The sequence below is a fragment of the Megalobrama amblycephala genome, linkage group LG1 (assembly GCF_018812025.1).
Source record: "Megalobrama amblycephala isolate DHTTF-2021 linkage group LG1, ASM1881202v1, whole genome shotgun sequence".
In the NCBI taxonomy this organism is placed as follows: domain Eukaryota; kingdom Metazoa; phylum Chordata; class Actinopteri; order Cypriniformes; family Xenocyprididae; genus Megalobrama; species Megalobrama amblycephala.
In genome coordinates, this window is record NC_063044.1 from 4,022,849 (window position 1) to 4,044,920 (window position 22,072).

At 36.7% G+C, this 22,072-nt stretch overlaps 1 protein-coding gene across 1 annotated transcript; it reads left to right on the forward strand.

Annotated features, from left to right (window-relative positions):
- Nucleotides 1–2,116: 2,116 nt before the first annotated feature.
- Nucleotides 2,117–18,915, forward strand: LOC125254631 (C-factor-like). The gene is made up of 6 exons (XM_048169361.1): nt 2,117–2,412; nt 2,497–2,551; nt 15,922–16,109; nt 16,546–16,707; nt 16,816–16,926; nt 18,638–18,915. The coding sequence occupies exons 1-6, from the start codon at nt 2,266–2,268 to the stop codon at nt 18,749–18,751; spliced, it is 777 nt and encodes a 258-aa protein (XP_048025318.1). The 5' UTR covers nt 2,117–2,265; the 3' UTR covers nt 18,752–18,915.
- Nucleotides 18,916–22,072: the final 3,157 nt, after the last annotated feature.

Consider the following 22,072-nt stretch of genomic DNA (forward strand, 5'->3'; position numbering starts at 1 on the left):
GTTAATGGATTATTTCGAAAAGGTAATAAAATATTCCTTTGGAATATAAATCTTTGGAGCTTTGTTTTGATGACAGTCTTCATGCCAGCAGCTACTTAAAGAATGTTATTTTTGTTTAAAATATTATAAGAAAAAAATATAGTTTAGTTTAGTTTTATTTAAAGATGCCCTAAAATGTTTTTTTACAAGATGTAATATAAGTCCTAGGTGTCCCCTGAATGTGTCTGTGAAGTTTCAGCTCAAAATACCCCATAGATTTTTTTAAATTCATTTTTTTAACTGCCTATTTTGGGGCATCATTAACTATGCACTGATTTTTTCAGCACGGCCCCTTTAAGAGATGCGCTCCCTCTGCCCCACGAGCTCTCGACTATATATACATCGCATAAACAAAGTTCACACGGCTAATATAACCCTCAAATGGATCTTTACAAGATGTTCGTCATGCATGCTGTATGCATGCTTCGAATTATGTGAGTAAAGTATTTATTTAGATGGTTATGTTTGATTCTGTGTGAGTTTGAGGCTATGCTCTGTGGCTAAAGCTAACATTACACACTGTTGGAGAGATTTATAAAGAATGAAGTTGTGTTTAAAAATGAAAATAGCAACGACTCTCGCCTCCGTGAATACAGTAAGAAACGATGGTAACTTTAATCACATTTAACAGTATTAGCAACATGCTAATGAAACATTTAGAAAGACAATTTACAAATATCACTAAAAATATCATGATATCATGGATCATGTCAGTTATTATTGCTCCATCTGCCATTTTTCGCCGTTGTTCTTGCTTGCTTACCTTGTCTGTGCAGAGATCCAGCCGTTAATACTGCCTTTCCTTGTCTAATGCGTCGAATGGGCTGGCATTATGCAAATATTGGGGTCATACATATTAATGATCCCGACTGTTACGTAACAGTCGGTGTTATGTTGAGATCCGAGTGTTTTCCGCAAGTCTTTTAAACAAATGTGATTTACATAAGAAGGAGGAAACAATGGGGTTTGAAACTCAATGTATGTCTTTTCCATGTACTGAACTCTTGTTATTCAACTATGCCGAGGTAAATTCAAATTCTGATTCTAGGGCACCTTTAAAGTTTGACAAGGCAGAATATTGCAGCACAAAACCCTGAAATGTGTCCAGTAAAATCCAGTAAAATATGAGAAAACAGGAATTATTTGATAAACACTGAAAATATCAAAATAATCAGTAAATTAAGGATGACAGAATATTCACACCAGGCTATAGCTTTTTATTACTTTGGTAAAGTTGGTTTTATATTCGCACATTCAGACTTCTGATAAATTCAGACTTTCCAATAAATGTGCAATAAATTAATGTTTGCGCATTTTAAGCAGCTACATGATATTAACAACCATTGTCAACTTAGAACATTTTTCACAGTCGATCAAAATAGGCAAGTATTGTTTTAATGGCATATTTACTTGTGACTGTCCACTGAATGTCCAATGTAGTGTGATTAACAAGGCTATTGAATACGGATGTCCGAATGTGCGAATATAAAACCAACTTTACCCAAGTCTTTTTATTAGGCCACAGATACATTTGTAGAGGTTTGTTTCATGTTGTCAACAGTATGCAGTAGCCTGTAGTCACAGAATTACAACAAAGGAAGCAAACTAATCAAACTATTCAAAAACTTTTTAAAGTCTCACAAATAAAAAAGCTAAACAGAAAACACATCAGCGTAAAACAAGGTTATTCGCTCATGTTTGCTCTGATGTATCATTACGTTAACTGTTTATCTGAATGCCTGTACTCAATCAGGCAAAATAGCTCTGACGATTTATCATATTACACAAACTATGCATTGCTTTGAACATGTGAACTGTTGCTTAACACTGAATATTTTATTACCTTTTCGAAATAATCCATTAAACCGATGCGATTTGAGGAGCGTGTACTAATATTTTCAGTTCCATTCACTTGCGCGTTGTCTCAAGGACACGCCCACAATAGAAGGATCATGAATATTCGCGTAAGCGCCACCCAGTGGAACAGAATATTTCAATATTTCAGGAACCGAATATATTGTAACACCCCTCCTCTCTCACACAAGGAGCCTGGTGAAAGGCTGTCATTAAAGGGACGGGGTGGCTCTTGAATATGGGGGAGGCGACCTTTCTGTCCTCAATCGCACTATGACTCAGCATATATTACATAATGTAGGAGCGTCGATTTCTCTTGGTTTCACATATAAAACACCTTTTACAGACAGACAGAAAGCAGACTGACTGAATATGGCAGCAGTGAAAGCATGCAATATCTTGATCACAGGAGCCAACAGGGGCTTGGGCTTAGAAACTGTTAAGCAACTCTCTGAGGATTCTTGTCCAAAACGTCATATTTTTGCTACCTGCCGTGACCCAGATGGGCCAAAATCTAAGGTGAGTTTTAAATATAGCTAACATGAATACCAGGAGATATCCAAATGTGCATTAATTGTTTAATTATGTATATCTTTTTTTAAGGAATTGAGAGAGCTGGCGAAAAAGCATCCAAGTGTGATTACAATCATACGTCTTGGTAAATGTTCATGTGTCCTTCTTGTGCATTTGATATTTTCAGTGGAAATTAATTTTGAGATTCATATTTTTATAGCAGAATAGTGAAAAAATAGTATACTTAAGCACAATTTTTTTGGAAGTACTTTAGTATAACTAAATGTATTTGTGGCATGCTATAAGTTGTTATACTTAAAGTCTGCTAAATTGGAACAACTAATTTTGTACTAAATGCATTTTAGTTGTCCAAAAGCAGTGCTGAAGTTCAACTAAAGTTGTATTAAATATACTTGTTTGTGCTAAAGTGGAACTATTCCAAGTATACTTAAGTACACTTTAAATATACTCTTGTATTTAGCTTTTGAAATGCAGAATTCACTCCGCATAAACTTCAAATGTATTTTGGTGACATTAGAATTGCAATTTAATTACATTGTAAGAGTGTTGAACATATATTAATATTATACTGATAACAAACACATTGCAATGGCATTCCAAGTTAACTTGTAGTGTGCTAATGGCATCATTATAGTGTGCTTCAAATAGGCTACAATAAAGTAATCTTTATAAATAAAGTTATAGATTTAGAATATGCCTTTTACAGACAGCTCCAGTATACCAGTAACTTATCCAGTGAGACAATGGGAACTGATTTATATATATATTGAATTTAGGAACCAGTACAGGCTGGAATCGAACCCGGGTCACGCGGACCACTGTCGCGCAAGAGCACTCGGCTTACCTGTTGCGCCACCACATATATATAGACTATGCTAAACTGGTGTTACTTTGTGTTCTCTCTATACTGTTACAAGTACAGCTATACAGACATTATTAAAGGGTTAGTTCACCCAAAAATGAAAATTTGATGTGTATCTGCTTACCCCCAGCGCACAAATGATGATTTTCAACTGCAACCGCTGCCGTCTGTCAGTGGTATAATGCAAGTCAGTGGGAACTTGGACTATAAGAGTAAATAAAACACGACAGACAAATCCAAATTAAACCCTGCGGCTCGTGACGACACATTGATGTCTTAAGACACGAAACGATCGGTTTGTGCGAGAAACCGAACAGTATTTATATCATTTTTTACCTCTAAAACACCACTATGTCCAACTCCGTTCATCACTCGATTCATGAGGTCTGATCGCGCTCTGTCAGCGGCAGTGATGTCTCGCGCATATACTTCAATGAGAGCGAGACATCACTGCCGCTGTCATAGCGCGATCAGACCTCACGAATCGAGTGATGAATGCCGTTGGACATAGTGGTGTATTAGAGGTAAAAAATGATACTATAAATATTAAATAAATACTGTTCGGTTTCTCGCACAAACCGATCGTTTCGTGTCTTAAGACATCAATGTGTCGTCACGAGCCGCAGGGTTTAATTTGGATTTGTCTGTCGTGTTTTATTTACTCTTATAGTCCAAGTTCCCGCTGACTTGCATTATACCACTGACAGACGGCAGCGGTTGCAGTTGAAAATCATAATTTGTGTTCTACTGAAGAAACAAAGACACCTACATCTTGGATGCTCTGGGGGTAAGCAGATACACATCAAATTTCATTTTTGGGTGAACTATCCCTTTAATGACAGCACAAATTATATGGATTAAAAGTCTGTGAATCGCCAACAAAATTATTAATATAGACAGGTGGTGCGTGAAAATAAATATCAAGAATGTTTTGCTTCCCTTTTACCTGACATTATCTGTCATTAACACAACATGAACCAATTGCATAAACCGGCACATTAGTTTTATTCTTGTGCGTGCACTAAAACAATTGTGAAAAAATGTGAACGTGCAGAACTGCTTGTGTTTCTGTGTGTGCGGATGAAATATAATCATCCGTAACATTCCTCTGCTGATTGTCTCTGTGCGCTTCAACTCTCAATGCACCACAACTGCTCCTGACAAAAACGCAATTAAATGATTTGGCGGTCTTGCATTAAGCTGCGGATTTATATGTGACATATAAATTAAAATGATTTACTTTTCATGCAGTAAACGTTTCTGGATTTATATGACATTTTAACTTTCTGCATTTTTTTTTTTTTTGTTTGTTTGTTTTTTTTGCTCAGGATCAGTTTAATACATTTAATTAATTAATTCAATAATTCATAATATTTTGATAGCCCAAAGGGCTGCAGTCCATATTTCAAAGTGCAAATATGGGCCATTAAAGTAAAATTAATTGGAAAAGTGTATTACAGTAGGTGCATTGAAGTGCATTAGGAATACACAAATGTAATAAAACTTCTGATCAGGTACGTGAATTTCTTTCACCATTTCAAACTGACTATATGTTGTTTTCTTTATTTGTCATAATTACAAATATTTATTTATGTAACTTCTTTCTATATGTATGTGTGTATATCTGTTTGCAACCATGCAAAATTGTGAAAAGTGCTATTGAATTAAACAATAGCCTACCTGATATTAAAGGTCTATGTAATAATGACACCCAGTGTTCAAAATAGGTACTGCAGTCCAAATTCAAAATATTGTTTGGCCCGCCCCCTCGTTCAAAGACGCGGGTTGCCAGCTTTTACAGCATATGGTTGCCAGCAACAATAGAGGGTATGCACATGACGTCACCGTTGACCGTTACAACTGCGGTCACGGCCACTGAGTGGCAAAAGACTGAAGGGGCTCGCACACCGGATGCGAAGCTGAGCGCCTCGCCACGTCTTTAAAATTCGAAGGCATTGTTTTCTATGAGTGTAACTTACGCACACCGGCAGCGCCATTCGGCGCCTGTCCGCGGCGCCCAGCTACGACTATAAAACAATATAAAACAATGCGTTCGAATTTGAAAGACATGTCGCGGCGCTGAGCTTCGCATCCGGTGTGCGAGCCCCTTGAGCGGCAGCATTGGTTTTCAGCGTGAATATCGCGAAAAACACACAAAACACATCCAAAACGGGAAAAAGCTTTGTGATTGACTGTACAAATAGCTTTGATACAAACCCTGAGGTATATATTTAAAAACTGCCGAAAGCAACAGGGAAAAAAACAAATGGATCACTGCAATTCACAGAAACAGCTGGACTCCAGGCAGAGAAACATGGATTTGCAGTTATCATTTTGTGTCAAATTGTTGGATTTTGAGGTAAAAACCATACCGTATTGTATTGTTATATATTAGTTTGACAACTCATAAATTAAATATTTTCCATCTTATATTCTGCATAATTGGGTGTTTTTCAATAAACAACACTGACAAAAACTACACTATAAAACTATATATGTTTTAGGGCTGAACAATATGATGATATAACATTGATAGAAGTGATTAAGCGGATTTAAACCTACTGATATTGTACTTATATAAAATATTCACAGGCAGATTTGCTTTATGTATTTCCCCGCCGTCGAAATCAGGCACATATAAATGTCAGGAAACACGACTCCAGGCTGCATGTCAATATCCATGGATTAGGTTTATTTGACAAGTTGTAAAGAACACATTCAATTCCAACCTTTAGTGTAATCGTTTGTTTTACTCACGTTTTCGCAGTTTCCCCTGTTAAATCCAGTCACGCAGCAGGTTCTTTTGCCACTCAGTCCAGCTGACGAGGCTGACTTTAGCTCCTTATTCGCCGAACTATCCGTTCCACCTTAAAAATGTCGGGTGGTTGTTAACTTGGTTGTATTTTTTTAAAGGAACAGTTGCACCAAAAATGGCATGCTTCAGACAAGCAGTTAACATTGAGGGCCCTATTTTAACGATCTGAAACGCAAGTGTCAAAGCGCGAAGCGCAAGTAACTTTGTGGGCGGGTCTCGGCGCTGTTGCTATTTTCCCTGCGGGATAAATGGCTCTTGCGCCCGGCGCAAATCTAAAATGGGTTGGTCTGAAGTAGCTTCATTATTCATAGGTGTGGTTTGGGCGTAACGTGAAATAAACCAATCAGAGTGTCATCTCCCATTCCCTTTAAGAGCGAGATGCGCTCGCGCCATGGCGGATTGCTATTTACATGGCGTACACGCGATGAGTCAGTTAATATATGTGTGTGTGTGTATTGGCACGATTGTTCAATTAATTAGCCAATTTCGTTCATCATTATAAGTAGTAATAGGCTGAATTGAAAATAGGTAGCCTAATTCTAATACACGCAATGACTATTCATCATTACATTTTTATATTTATGTACACAATAATATTCTTTTACACTGTAATCCTTTTGTTTTTAATATTTGGCATGTTTGTGTGATGCGCATCCCTGTGTGTAATAAGCAAAGTCAATGCGCACTGTGGACGCGCCCAGAGGCGCAGTTTCTACCAACGCGCTCTAACAAAAAAATATTGCGCCATTGACTTTAGACCAGGTTTGAGTTGGTCTATGGCGCAGTCTATTTTCAGCTCCTTAAAATAGCAATGCGCGGGCAATGCGCCTGAACAAACCCTTTTTTTTGCGCTGAACCGCCCAGGGAGCGCAAGTTCATTCACTAGTTTAGCGACGTGCTTCTGTGGAGGGAAAAGCGCGCTTTGCGCGGGTGCAAAATAGGAATGACACATGCGTCGGTGTACAAAGTCAATTGCGCTGGGTGCAAGATAGGGCCCTGAATGGTAAAAATATATAGTTCTGTAAAAATGTATTGTTTGTTTCAATAAATGATGCATGTGACTAATTCAGGCAGAGTTCTTTTCTTTAAGCTCTATGCCTTACTCAATGTCTTTTTCAACATACCCTGTATGAATGGAAAAAGGAAATATTGTTTGCAGCTGTGATGTAATGGTTTTGTCATTTTAGACCTTTCTTGGAATTTATCCATTACTGTAAGAGATTAAAGAGATATATACATTATTTAACTTTCGCATGAAATCTTGTATTACCGCAATTTCTGATGTGCTGTTGAAGAAACGTGCCCTAGTCAACTGTATTCTGACAAAGCATATTGGGCATGTCATAATTGTGACCCGTCACGGAAACCAGGGACACAAGTCGGCAGCACAACTATCGAGCAAAATGAGAAAGAAGTGTTGTTTTTTCAAAATTGGTGATTTTTTTTTGCAGAATCTGTTAGTTGAGATCACGAAGAAGCCTCTCCATGTTTGAGATAGCAGTTTTGGTATATTTAAAAGCATACATTTTGAGGTTGAAATCGGCTTGTTTTTCGGAGATTCTAGCATGCAGTAGGGGCGTGTCATTGTCTGTGAGTATTTCCATACTGGATAGCCGGCTTTTGTTTCTTTTGTTATTGTAACCGCCCTCCGAGGGAAGCGTGGCTACTTATTGTGCACGTTGCAGCAAAACAGACTTAAAATACTCCGTCATTTTTTGTCATAGAGACATAAGTAATATATCAATTGAAACTATAGAATGTCTTCTTTTATTTGTGTACACTTAGAGTAAAAACAAAAAGTTGTGCTTTTTGTAAAATAAAGAAAACTAACATGATGCGTGTCTCCCTCTGAACGAAGCCCAATCTGATAGTTCTCAGAAAATGAACTGTAACTTAGTGAATACTAATCACAAAAAAATTACACTTTATGTCTAAAGACACGTTGAAATGTCAGGTTTTAAATCGTGTAAGTCAAATCAAAAACAAACATTCTGTGTTTATGTAATCTGTATGAAAAGAGAGCCATGTCAGAAGGCCGTGATTCAGCTCATTACCCGCTAATGCGGCCACGCCCACGGAGGGAGCACTATTCAGAGGCAAATTCAGTCAATACATGTATACATCATCTCAATCGTGTATTTATTGTCTTGAAAAGTGTTGATCTGTATGTTAAAGCCATGGTTAGCAACCTCTAGAAGACATGCCATTAGTTCCTGGTTCCTGTTCTTTGGATGAATTTGTGGACTAAATGTGCACAGAGCGCCCTCCAGCTGCAAGTATGAATTGAAAACACAGAATCCAGCACTCATAGTGATGACAAAAATATTGAATAAATATTACTCCTCTGTATAGAAAATTGACATAAACATATGAGAATCCATCAGTATTTCTCCAAATGTGCATGCTTTTAAGCTAAAAGCCTATATGAAATGCCACAGAGGTAACATAATTGTTCAGACACTTTGCATCACAGAAATACATTAGGCTATATTTTAAAGTATATAATACCATTATTTGAAATTGTAATAATATTTCACAGTATTGCTGTTTTTTCTGTATGTTTGATATACACCATCACAGAGGGTTTTTTCACAGACCCAGAACCGACTTGTGTCCCTACTTTCCGTGACTGGTCACAATTTTGTTATTTCAAAGGTTATCAAAAAAAGGAGCACGTAGAGGGCAACAGTAATTCACTCTCTAACAAAATCCTGCATTATAACACTTTCTGATGTTTTATTTTAGAAATATGACCCAGAGAAAATGCCCTCCAAAGCAACTTTATGTGCATATAAAGCATATTGGGCATGTCATAATTTTGTTATTTCAAAGGTTCTCAAAAAAAGGAGCACGTAGAGGGCAACAGTAATTCACTCTCTAAAGAAATCCTGCATTAGAACATTTTCTGATGTTTTATTTTAGAAATATGACCCAGAGAAAATGCCCTCCAAAGCAACTTTATGTGCATACAAAGCATATTGGGCATGTCATAATTTTGTTATTTCAAAGGTTCTCAAAAAAAGGAGCACGTAGAGGGCAACAGTCATTCACTCTCTAACGAAATCCTGCATTAGAACATTTTCTGATGTTTTATTATGGAAATATGACCCAGAGAAAATGCCCTCTAAAGCAACTTTATGTGCATATAAAGCATATTGGGCATGTCATAATTTTGTTATTTCAAAGGTTCTCAAAAAAGGAGCATGTAGAGAGCAACAGTCATTCACTCTCTAACGAAATCCTGCATTAGAACATTTTCTGATGTTTTATTATGGAAATATGACCCAGAGAAAATGCCCTCTAAAGCAACTTTATGTGCATATAAAGCATATTGGGCATGTCATAATTTTGTTATTTCAAAGGTTCTCAAAAAAAGGAGCATGTAGAGAGCAACAGTCATTCACTCTCTAACGAAATCCTGCATTAGAACATTTTCTGATGTTTTATTATGGAAATATGACCCAGAGAAAATGCCCTCTAAAGCAACTTTATGTGCATATAAAGCATATTGGGCATGTCATAATTTTGTTATTTCAAAGGTTCTCAAAAAAAGGAGCACGTAGAGGGCAACAGTCATTCACTCTCTAACGAAATCCTGCATTAGAACATTTTCTGATGTTTTATTTTAGAAATATGACCCAGAGAAAATGCCCTCCAAAGCAACTTTATGTGCATACAAAGCATATTGGGCATGTCATAATTTTGTTATTTCAAAGGTTCTCAAAAAAAGGAACACGTAGAGAGCAACAGTCATTCACTCTCTAACGAGATCCTGCATTAGAACATTTTCTGATGTTTTATTTTGGAAATATGACCCAGAGAAAATGCCCTCCAAAGCATCTGTATGTATATAACAACACATACAAAAATGTTGTAATTAGAGATTTCCTTTGAGAATAATTTCATGTAATACTCTACATTGGCTTTTTTTTTAAACTTTCAAATAATGTAAGTTAGCACTCCATTAATATAATGTCAACCTACAGTTACCTAGGTGGGCCGGGTTCTGAGCTTCATATTTTTATAGCAAAACATTATAAAATGTTTTTATGCAGGATTTCATTTGATAATGAATTGTGAGTTATTATTATTATTATTTATTTATTTTTATTTTTTTGAGAACTCGTAAAATATTTAAGTTGTGATGCCCACTACGCTGTGTCGGCACATACAGATGCTTTGGAGGGCATTTTCTCTGGGTCATATTTCCATAATAAAACATCAGAAAGTGTTCTAATGCAGGATTTCATTAGAGAGTGAATGACTGTTGCTCTCTACATGCTCCTTTTTTTGAGAACCTTTGAAATAACAAAATTATGACATGCCCAATATGCTTTGTCAGAATACAGTTGACTACACTCTAAAAAATGCTGGGTTAAATATGGACAAACCCAGGGATTGGGTTGTTTTCACCCATCCATTTTTCAACCAATTTTGGATTTATTTTTTTTAGCCAGCAATATAGCAATATAGAAAAAGGCATGTTTTTGCTCACCACAAAATAGGGGCAAATTTGTGGGGTATTTTAAGCTGAAACTTGACCAGACCAGAGACTTATATTACATCTTGTGAAAGAGGGCATAATAGGTGCCCTTTAACCCAACCTGCTGGGTTTGTCCATATTTAACCCAACTTGGGTTGTTTTTGACCCAGCATTTTTTAGAGTGTAGGGCACGTTTCTTCAACAGCACATCAGAAATTGCGGTAATACAAGATGTCATGCGAAAGTTAAATAATGTATATATCTCTTTAATCTTTTACAGTAATGGATAAATTCCAAGAAAGATCTAAAATGACAAAACCATTACATCACAGCTGAAAACAATATTTGCTTTTTCCATGTTGAAAAAGACATTGAGTAAGGCATAGAGCTTAAAGAAAAGAACTCTGCCTGAATTAGTCACATGCATCATTTATTGAAACAAACAATACATTTTTACAGAACTATATTTTTACTGTTCAATGTTAACTGCTGTCTGAAGCATGCCATTTTTGGTGCAACTGTTCCTTTAAAAAAATACAACCAATAGCACTGAGGGGGAAGGGTTAACAACCACCCGACATTTTTAAGGTGGAACGGATAGGAGCTGGCGAATAAGGAGCTGGAGTCAGCCTCATGTCCAACTGAGGGAGCGCGCGGGAAAGTGACGTCGATGCATACCCTCTATAGCAGGGATGGACAACTCCGGTCCTGGAGGGCTAGTGTCCAGCAGAGTTTAGCTCCAACCCTAATCAAACACACCTGAACCAGCTAATCAAGGTCTTTAGGATTAGTAGAAAGTTATAGGCAAGTGAGTTTTTATCAGGGATGGAGATAAACTCTGCAGGACACTGGCCCTCCAGGACCGGAGTTGTCCATCCCTGCTCTATAGGGAGCGCAATCGACAATGAAAGCTGAGGAAACTTAAACACTGTAAGCTGTAAGCTTAAACACTGTAAGACTTAAACACTGTAAATTATCTCTTTTGATATGCTGTTGTTCATAGAGATATTTAGATGGATTCAGAGGCTTTTTAGTAGAGATGCACCAATTGCAATTTTCTTCGGCGATTCTGATTTTTTGTTGGTGTGATCAGCAGGGCTGGACTGGGACAAAAAAATGGCCCTGGCATTTTTGCTCAGACCGGCCCACCACAATCGGTCGGACACCACCCACCAGAGTATTACAATTAATTGGTAGAGTTATTAAAAATACACTTAGTAAGAGTAGGATTTCTAGATGGACAATGTGCTCCATGATATAAAAGCTAGTTAATCCTTAGAACGTGGATGTAGAATACTGATAATTCTATAAAGATTTTTTTTTTTTTTTTTTTTTTTTTTCAATGAAACAGACAGCAGAAAAACTATAATTTACAATTACAAATATACTTTGTTTTAAAGAGCACAAACCCCTGTTTAAGTGTCAAACATTTACCTCTCATTGTTTAGATGCTCCCCATTAAAAACAATGAAAAAGAAAACTATACTACCAAATTACTCACAAAAAACGTCCAAATAAAATGATATTCATGTTATTCACTTGCCATAAACAACCAAGTGTTCATACCAGAGCAATAGGGTACAAGAGCTACAAAACATAACTTTTTATAGCTGAAAAGTGAGATCTAGTAGACCATCATCACGACTAACAGCTATAAATAGACACCTATAGTCTCGTTGTGAAATAAACACATCATCAGTAATATTACATTATAATAATAACCTGAATTTTTTTTTTTGAAAAATCAAATTGCATCATTTCAGGTTTTTCTATGAGAAGGGCCGTTACTGCATAAGTGAACTCTGATAGCTACAAGGGCACTGCTAACTACAAAAAACAGTGCAAAATAACTTTTGCTGTGCTATTTGACTTTAGCTGACTGAGTGACCAGTGCAGTAGGTGACAGTCTGACTTTATAATAACGACGACGATTATGTTGTCTTATAATATTCATTCATTTAAGCATCATCGTCGTCGTCGTCGCATCATGAGTCCCTCGCTGTTAATCATGTAACTACCCTGCTTACCGTTTCTATTATACTCTCCTGCTTACTCTGTCCCTCATTGGCTTCACTGTCAGACACCTGCTGCTCCTCTGCCTTACAGGTGTCTCCTCCATGTTCTTCTATGTTCACCTGTTTTTGCACGTCAGGTACTGTAGGTTTGGAAACTGAAGCTACAGTAACCGCACTAAACATGCCAGTAATGTTTGCACGTTGAGGCATCAGCCTCTAAATTTTTTTATTTTTTTGCCCGCAACTTCTCCGCACCCCCCTTGCACTGTTCTGGCGAAACAGAGGGGACGGGCTGGAGTCTGTTAAGAGATGTGATTGGGCCAGCCCAGTGTCAGTATGGAAAATGAACCAATGGGCCGCTGTCCCTGCTTTATGGGCCGGTCGTTGGCCAATTTTATGTTTATTAAAAAAAATCATATCATATAGCGGCCCCGCCCTCAAGTGCGTCGGCCCACCGGGCATTTGCCCGGTATGCCAGATTACCAGTCCAGGCCTGGTGATCAGCCAATCCCTATTTTTTTGCCGATTCCGATTTTCTTTCTAAGAACTATAAATGACAACATATACAAACGAAAAAATCTACTTTTATTTTACTTTTAGTTTTATTTTCATACAAAAAAAACAAACAAACAAACAAGTAAAAGACAGTAATAAAATATAAACAGCTCAAATAAATGCAATAGAATAAAGAGCTATGAAACTAAGTTTTTCAGGTTAACTGGGTTTTTATTCAGGTAAGAAATATAACAGTAATTAAAGTAATCAAATGTAAAATAACACATTGTGTTATTTTGCATTGGTTACCTTAATTTCTGTAGTCTTTATTGCAAATAATTCTTACCATTAAAGTTATAAAACGTATTCAGTCAAGAGAAGAAAGTGATTTTCTTTGTCTTTTGTTCTTTGATTAACATGACAGACAGCAGCAGGAATATTGGACTGCTGTCCCTTTAAAAGTTTATGAACGGTGTTCAACGGACCCAATACTGTTACACACAACATGAGTTTACTTTCTTAGCTATTTAACGATTAAAAACTGACAGTGTTTATCTGTGTACTCGCCAAGATTGCCTGTGCCGCTGGTTTTGACATACTTTTGTATGTATTTGACAGTTTAAGCTCAGTAAGCCACTCATTTTGGTACTTTACTTGTGACTCTGTTTGACTTCTGTCTCTGTTCGTGGATTGTCCGCTCCTGGTGCGCGCGCTTTTGGTGTGTCCGCGAAACCTGCGGGAATGACTAAAATTATGCGCAATACAAGCACTACTTATCGGAGCGAATGAGACGAGAGAGAGCGAGCCTGCCCGCGCGGGTGTGTGTCACTTCACCTTGACAGAGAAGCGAGCGGGAACGCGCAGCTGACGTTATTGCCTGATTCTCTGACCCAGTTCGTTTCCTGGTTTCCATGGTTGTAATGCGCGGTGTTTTCCGCCAACTAGCAACCTGTGATGTCGAAATACTATTGGATAAACTGCAGCACGAGGTTTCGCACAGACCAAAACAAAAACAGACATTCCAACATGGAACGCACATTTTCAAAGTAGAATATCTGGCTGTAGCATTGTTTTTCTGAGAAACAAGTAGGTGAGCTTGGCATGTTTCCTAAATATCTGCAAACATACTGGGGTATTTTTATGCTTTATTAAAGTAAAAATCTTACATAGAGCCCCTTTAAAAGTGTGAGCAAATTATTAAAAAAGGTAAAGATCATAATGATAAAACTTATTTTAATATTTTTTTTTTTTTTTTGCAACTCAAAACACATTTCCTGTAAACTTTTATCTAGGACAATACTATTTTTTATACTAAACAAGTAGAACTCAAATGCTGTTCACTGAATTGTACATTTAATCATAACAGGTCAACATAGTATTCAACAAAAATGACTGAAGTAAAAATGTAACAAATGAAATCATTTTATTTGCAAATTTCTCCTGCAAAATCCAGCTAAAACTAGCCTAAGCTGGTCAGGCTGGTTTTAGCTGGTCTCCCAGCCTGGTCATAGCTGGTTTTAGAGGGGTTTTGACTTTTGACCAACTTAAACCAGCTGAACACCTGCTAACCCAGGCTGGGAGACCAGCTTGACCAGATAAGCCAGTCTGGGAGACAAGCTAAAACCAGCTACTTCAAGCTTAAACCAGCTAAGACCAGTCAACCAGCTTAGGCTGGTTTTAGCTGGAATTTTCAGCAGGTTGAGCTGTAGGCAAAAGTTGGGTTTGAAAATTCTGCCCTTACAGCCAATTAGCAGAAACAAACTAGATGTTTCAGTTCATACCTCATGTTTTCAGTGGTGTGCACAAAAAGAAAGTCTCATCTAAAAAATTATATAGCATCATCTAAAAATAATTTGATCATTCTCAGATTTTCTAGACTCTAAAGTTTCCTTCTGACAAATGTGCCAAAATCTGCAAGACAGATTCTCAATAGTGTGCACTTCAGCAAGTTCGGTTGTTTAGCAAAAGTACAGCAAAACCGATTGTTGGTGAGTGTGATGGCATTGGCTTTATGGCGTGTTCAAAACATATCAATCATTGTGGTTCAAACTATAGTAGGACGTTGGGGCAGGCCAGTGAGGGTTAAGGTGTAGCTTCAGTAGTTACAGTGTTTTCAAGTCATGTCAGAAAGAATGTATTTAAAATGCACATGAATATCAGCACAACTCATAATTATGAGTTTAGGTAACTGGATTTCCTTAAGAGTTTCCGAGTTAAGTACGTGACGGTGAGAAAACATGTCAGAGGCAATGGATGCAGATTCTGCCCTAGTGAAAAAAAAAAAAACCCTACCAAAATGTATTTAAAATAGGCCATTTCACACTAACTAAAAACCCATTAATATACAGTAGTCAGCATTTGAAGGTTGAATGGTTTTGATCCGCTTCAAATGTGACATACTGACATAAATATTTTAATTAAACTTTATTTGCAGTTCTTCTTTATTGCACAATGCACAATGCATATTTACATTTATTTATTTATTTATTTCTAAATATTAAGCATAAAATGTGTTTAATATCACTATTTGTAAGGATAGTATGATCACTGTATAATTTGAATGCAAGATACATATACTTGTACTAAAGTATACATGCAATAGTTCCACTTTAGCATAATCAAATATACTTAAGTATATTTCTTTAGTTGACCTCAACACAAAAATATTATATACTAAAAGTACAATTGCAGGGTATTTACATTAAGTACATGAAAATGTAAATGCAATTGTAGTACACTTAGCATAAAATAAATGTATTTCAAATAGATTTTAGTATATTTATTTTTCACTAGGGTCACTTTGCTGTTTTCTTGTTACTTTTAGATGCTGATGATCCAAGCAGTATCGAAGAGTCTGCCAAGAAAGTGGGTTCTCTACTGGGAAAGAACGGTTTGAACCTTCTTGTGAATAATGCTGCAATCGTGGCAACTGGCACCGCTCAGACCAGCAGTGTTGAGGACATGAAGAACACCTTCAACACCAACGTGATAGGACCCTTACTAATCACTAGGGTAATGTACAAAACATTATGAGATGTGAAACAATAGTTTGTCCATTGAAAATTATGTTGGTGCAAACCTTTAGGCTGAGGCTTTCACTGTTTGCCACTGGGACATGGGTTAAATAAGTATTATGGGTTAAATATTTAAATAAGTGCTTCTGGGAAAGAACTAGTCACTGGATGTGCCAGAGTTTGTCAGGTTCATGGCATTGTACCAAAATAAAAGCCATAAAAGACACTGCTGTATCTTTGTTTAAACAAGCTACCAATTTGTTGCACAGTAGTTTGTTATTGTGGTTTCTGCAGGTTGCACTGACTAGTCGTTTGTTCTGACACTAGTAATGGATCACAACATTGACCTGGCAATCCGCTACCCTCATTGAATATGTGTCAAATAAACTTTTAATGCAGAGATATGTAATTCTTTCTCTCTCTCATTCATGTAGGAGTACCTACCTTATCTACGAACAGCAGCCAAAGCCAGCGGGACACCAGGCATGTCCTGTAATAAAGCAGCTGTCATCAACATCTCCACTCTTGGAGGATCTCTTGCCACAATGCCTTCCATGTATGAACAGTTCCCAGTGTTGCCATATTGCGTGAGCAAGGTACACCGAAGTCCTGCTTCGACACTAGATAAACTGGATTAAAAGCAGTCCCTATGAAGAATTGATGGCATGAGCTGATGTATAACTCAAACTCTGTTTATCTATCAGGCAGCTTTGAACATGCTGTCTGCGTTGACTGCTGAGGAGTTAAAGGCGGATGAGATCCTCTGCATGGCCCTTCATCCAGGATGGGTGAAGACTGAACTAGGTGGAGAAAAGGTCAGTGTATATTTATTAACAACAGTGTAAATTCTGTTATATTTTAACATGACAAAATGATTTTCAAAGTGAGCTTACAAATACAGGATGATGAACATGTCTGGAGTCTACACTCTTAGAAGAAAAGGTTCTATATATAACTTTCTAGGGGTTCCCACCATGGACCATTTTATTTAGTTTTAATTAATTTTTAATTGTACTTACATTTTATGGATTAAGCAGCTCGTAAACATAGGAATAAGCTGTTAAACAGGACAGTTTGCAATTATCTAAGACATTACTCCTTGTATAGATCCATAAAGGATTCATTACAATTAAGAACCCTAGGGTTCTATATAGAATCCCACTGAATCTTTTTTGGAGTGTATGGCAAACCTTAGATCTGCATGGTAAATGTTGTGAAATTTGGTACACAGATTCATTTTCGGTTTTATCACCAGTCTGAAACTATTTAGCATCACGAACAGTTCAGTTTGTGCATGATTTATAAATTGAGGGAACGAATTGGTAAATTGTGCACGCGATTTAACCTACTTTTTTTTTTTTCCCCTGCATTACATTACAGATTTTAAATTACAACTTTGGATTAATGCTTGATGTTCTGGCTTTCAATCTAAGATTTACGAGTTTACACATTCATGAAATCAGATAAATCTATGCATATTTGGCGTGCTGTCCGCGGGAGGGCTCTGAGCTCCAAATTTGAATCCAGAGTACCCCAAGATAGAAACCAGCCAAGAGTGAAGTGATGGGGTGGTAAAGGGATGCTGTGAAACTTGTCGTGGGATAGGTGAGAGACGGCTTTATATACCGGCTTCCTCTTGCACTGATTGGTTGATTACCTGAACGTGCTCCTCCTGAATTTTGTTAAATAAAACTTCATTCGATGTAATTTTGATCATGTTTGTATAAACTGTTCAACTTTATCTTATTTTTTTTATCATCTAGTTTGATAATGAGCACACCAATCAGGGAATGAGGCTGTGACAGCACTATATATATTCCAAATTTTGATCTTTAATTAGATCTAAACTCATGCTTGACATGGGCCATTTTGAAGAGATTTGCATACCTTTTTTTTTTTTTTTTAACTTCTCTTCGTAAAAGTTTATCCAATCTTTACCAAATATGGCTCAGATCATCTTCAGATAAAGCCTCACAAAAATACTGGATTTTTATTGGATATTTGGTGTTTAGCACTATTTTCCAGAATAAATAACTTTTTTATCTGTAAATAAGTTGTAAATAATAGTAAATCTACTCGAACTTGTTTTCCTTATTTCACCACTGAGAGTGCTCCGACCACACAAATCCATTCAGTGTTACAAAGTGTGTCACATTGGTATATCTTCATGCTTCTGCATTATCTTCTGCTTTTATGTCTCTAGTTATACCATCTGTACGTTTGACTACCATGGGATGTAGAGCTTTTAGTTGTACTGCTCCTCAAGATATGCGTAATAGTTCTAGTCTTTCAATTTTTTAATCACGTATTAAAACTCTTTTAGATTAGCTTATTCTGATTGATATAGCTTTGTGTATTATTTGTGTATATTCATGTATCGTATTATTTGTCCTTGAGTGTCGTGAAAGACGCCCATGAATAAAATGAATTATGATTTAATTATTATTGTTATGTTTGGCCTGTAATTGCTGCTTGCACTATATTTTTATTTTGCAAGTTACTGAGCTACATTTATGTTTTCATCAGGCACCACTTGAACCAAAAGAAAGTGTGGAGGGGATGCTGCGTGTCATTGGCAGCCTTACTGAGAAGCAGAACGGTGGATTCTTGGACTGGAATGGAGAAACAGTGCCCTGGTAAACCTCCCATATCAGAGGTCACGATCCAGGTCCAAACTGCCCTTTTTTATCCATTTATCATAAAAGGGCACACCTAATCAATAGCACTTAATTTCAGGACACAAATGTTTATGACACATACATAACAACATAGTATTTCATATAATAAAACACTTACTGAAGCAATAAAGCCGTACTGTCATTTTTATCATAAATGTTGCACTTTACAAATACTTTGCTTATCAATTACACACAGAGGTGGTTCTATAAATTATTTATAGGGTGGCAAAGGGGTTGCATGAGGACTCTGAGGGGTGGCAACACCAAAGCAAGTGTCCATTCATAGTTCTTGACATACACATTTGTGTCTTTTGAATATGCAAATAGTTGTATTTCCTCAGAGGGACCACAAAGTAACCATCTTACTATTTAAAATAAAATGGCGTATTAAATACATCAACAAATGTCTGAGCTTGTAGGAGTAGATCTATCATTACTATATAGCCTATTTATGTACTTGGGTAATATGCATTAAAAAGTATTTAATAATATTAAAAGAGGAATTAAAAACTTTCCAAACTCTGTGTGAGTTTCAGTTATTAACAGAGCTGGGAGTGTCTGTATGTGGTCTGTGATATAATGAAGTGATATGATGATATTAAGTAACTTGATAATATTTTTTATTTTTTTTTTAATTTTTTTTTTGAAATAGTGAAATAATGAAAAAGTTGGGCGGACATTTGGAGAATCTGCATGCCACGAGAAAGTGGTATTTATGGTACTTAATAGAGGTTAAAATAAATAGGAGAAGAGTGTGGTGTGTCCGAAATCGCATACTGTCTGAGTAGGTATTACATTTGAGTTTGAATTTACTTCACAACCATTAAAAGAGTATGTTCTATATAGTATGAATATGGGTGGTATAAATTTAATTCGGACGTACTACATCTGACATGTTGTTACTGTCCATGTGACCTACCAGCATCAGTTGTGTCACTTCACTGGCATTCATAAATCCTCTCCTGTGGCCTCATGAGATATTAAAGTGTCCATCGAATGCACACTTCAGAATCTCTGTGGAAGTAGTAGGTCATCCAGGGACTTTTCACCAATTGTTTTTCGATTACTATGATTTTAGACATACAAAAAAAAAGAAAAAAAAGCTTACTCTTCTTTGCATTTCACTAGCTTGTTTCCTAGTCTAGCTTTTTAATAAATATGGCGTTGTACACTATGAATATTGTTGGTTCTGTGTGAATTGCTTATGTTTCTCTATTGTTTCTCTATTGTTCTCTAAATGCATAAATGTAAATCATTCCCATTTAAGTTTGTTTTAATTCAACTTTTTAATATGTTTTTATTACTTTCATTTTAAAAAGTGGTCAATTTATCCATGTCCTGGGAGATCCTGTCATAGAGTGATCAATGCTTCTATGAGTGCCTACTCTATACCTGCTCACCTTTGTGTGACTTCCATTGAAGTGACTTCCCCCTGAGTGACCTCAATGTTACCATTCCTTTTGTTTTCAGCCCTCAACCAGAATCTCAATTACCCCCTCAGAGATCTTAATTGCTTGGGACTGGTATCTTTGCATGATGGCATTCTTCTTCCACGAGGGGGTGTGGCATCACAACATTTGTTTCTAGGCCGACCATTAAAGAACGCGACACACACGTCTCCCGGACATCCTATAGAATTCAACCAACCAAATGACGACTTTGAAAATCCTAAAGTGTTTCCAGTTAAGCGTGCCATATGGATCAGATGTTTAGGCAACGATCCGAGACTATGTTTTTTTCTGACAACAGTCAATGTGTTTTGTTAGTTTTGACTAGTAATAGATGACAAAATTGACCCCACAATCAATTGACTACTTTTTTGATGACTAGTCAACTAGTAAAAATGAGTTTCCAGAAGAAGCTACAATATGCAATAGCTTCATACCCATAGTTATTTTAACACTACCAAATAAACTTAATACAGGGATATGTAATTTTTCTCTTTCTTTTATGTAGGACCATATCTTCAAATATTGCCCATGAAGTATCGATGACTTCATATATAACTCAAATGCTGTTTACCTGTCAGGCACCTTTGAACATGCTGTGTTGGCTGCTGAGGAGATAAAGGCAGATGAGATCATCTGTATGGACCTTCATCAGGATGGGTAAAGACTGAACTGGGTGGAGAAAAGATGAATTTTGATTCTTTGAGTCCATATGCCAAGTGTAATGAACCAGGTGTCTTCGATTTTCACTGTTTTCTGTAAGACTTACTTTTTTGGATCACAGCTTTTGTTGTTTCTTTATCAAGTTTTGATTATATTATATTGAGACTATACCGGTCAAGATATTAAAAACATTTTGCTATATAAAATAATTTGTGTGTAATCAGGAAATGAGTCAGTGACAGAACTACATACTGGCCAAAATGTCATTAAAAAAGGACAAAAATTACAACTTCAAAATAGTTTGACCTAAACTCCAAATACATCCAAATTAGGGATGGCTTGATCAGGGATACTCAGTATTGGTATCAGGTCTGATACAGACCCTTTTTTTTTTTTTTTTTTGCCAGTATTGCAAAAAAGTATCCTTATGGATGTCAGCAACATATTATTATTTTCACCAGGCACTACTTGAATGTTGCGTGTCATTGGCAGCCTTACTGAGAAGCAGCATGGTGGATTCTTGGAGTGCCCTGGTAAACCAGAAGAAAAAAATGAGAGGTCACCAAAGAGCTGATCAGGCCATACCTGATCAGAAGCACTTAATATCATATGTTTATGACAGACACATGATAATTTTATATTTCATATAATAAAACACTACTAATAAAAAGCAATAAAACAGTACTGTCTTTCCCCCCTCTTTTACTCTATTTGCTGCAATGATGCTGCTTATCAATTACACAGAGAGTTGAATCAGGGAGAGAAATTAATAAGTAATAGTGCCTTAAGTCCAAGATTACACGTATCATGGTCCTGTCAATTTGTTCTGTCATGACTCATGTTTAGGGTTGGCGACATGCTGGTGCATTAGCGCATCACTTTGGGGTTATTCCCTTGGCTGTGTGCTCTCCAGTTTTTGTTGTGTCTAGAGCATAGGGTCTGGGTCTTGATACACACTAATATTCCACATGATGGTGGTAAACAGGCTATTGATGCCTTTTTACGTGATTGTTTTATACTATTGATTGTATAAATTAGCTTATGAAATTAAAGGAACAGCAATGGGCAGCCCCAGATGAAAAAAAGTACATTTCTATAATGTACTTAAAGTGCTCTATTTTCGTGCACTAATTTTGTACTAATATTGTACCCAATATTTATCGGTGGCATTG

Excerpts from the sequence above, each read along its gene's own strand:
- LOC125254631 (XM_048169361.1), top strand. The coding sequence starts at position 2,266 with ATGGCAGCAGTGAAAGCATGCAATATCTTGATCACAGGAGCCAACAGG. Across the intron at positions 2,413-2,496 it reads CAGATGGGCCAAAATCTAAG|GAATTGAGAGAGCTGGCGAA; the intron begins GTGAGTTTTAAA and ends TCTTTTTTTAAG. Across the intron at positions 16,110-16,545 it reads GACCCTTACTAATCACTAGG|GAGTACCTACCTTATCTACG; the intron begins GTAATGTACAAA and ends TCATTCATGTAG.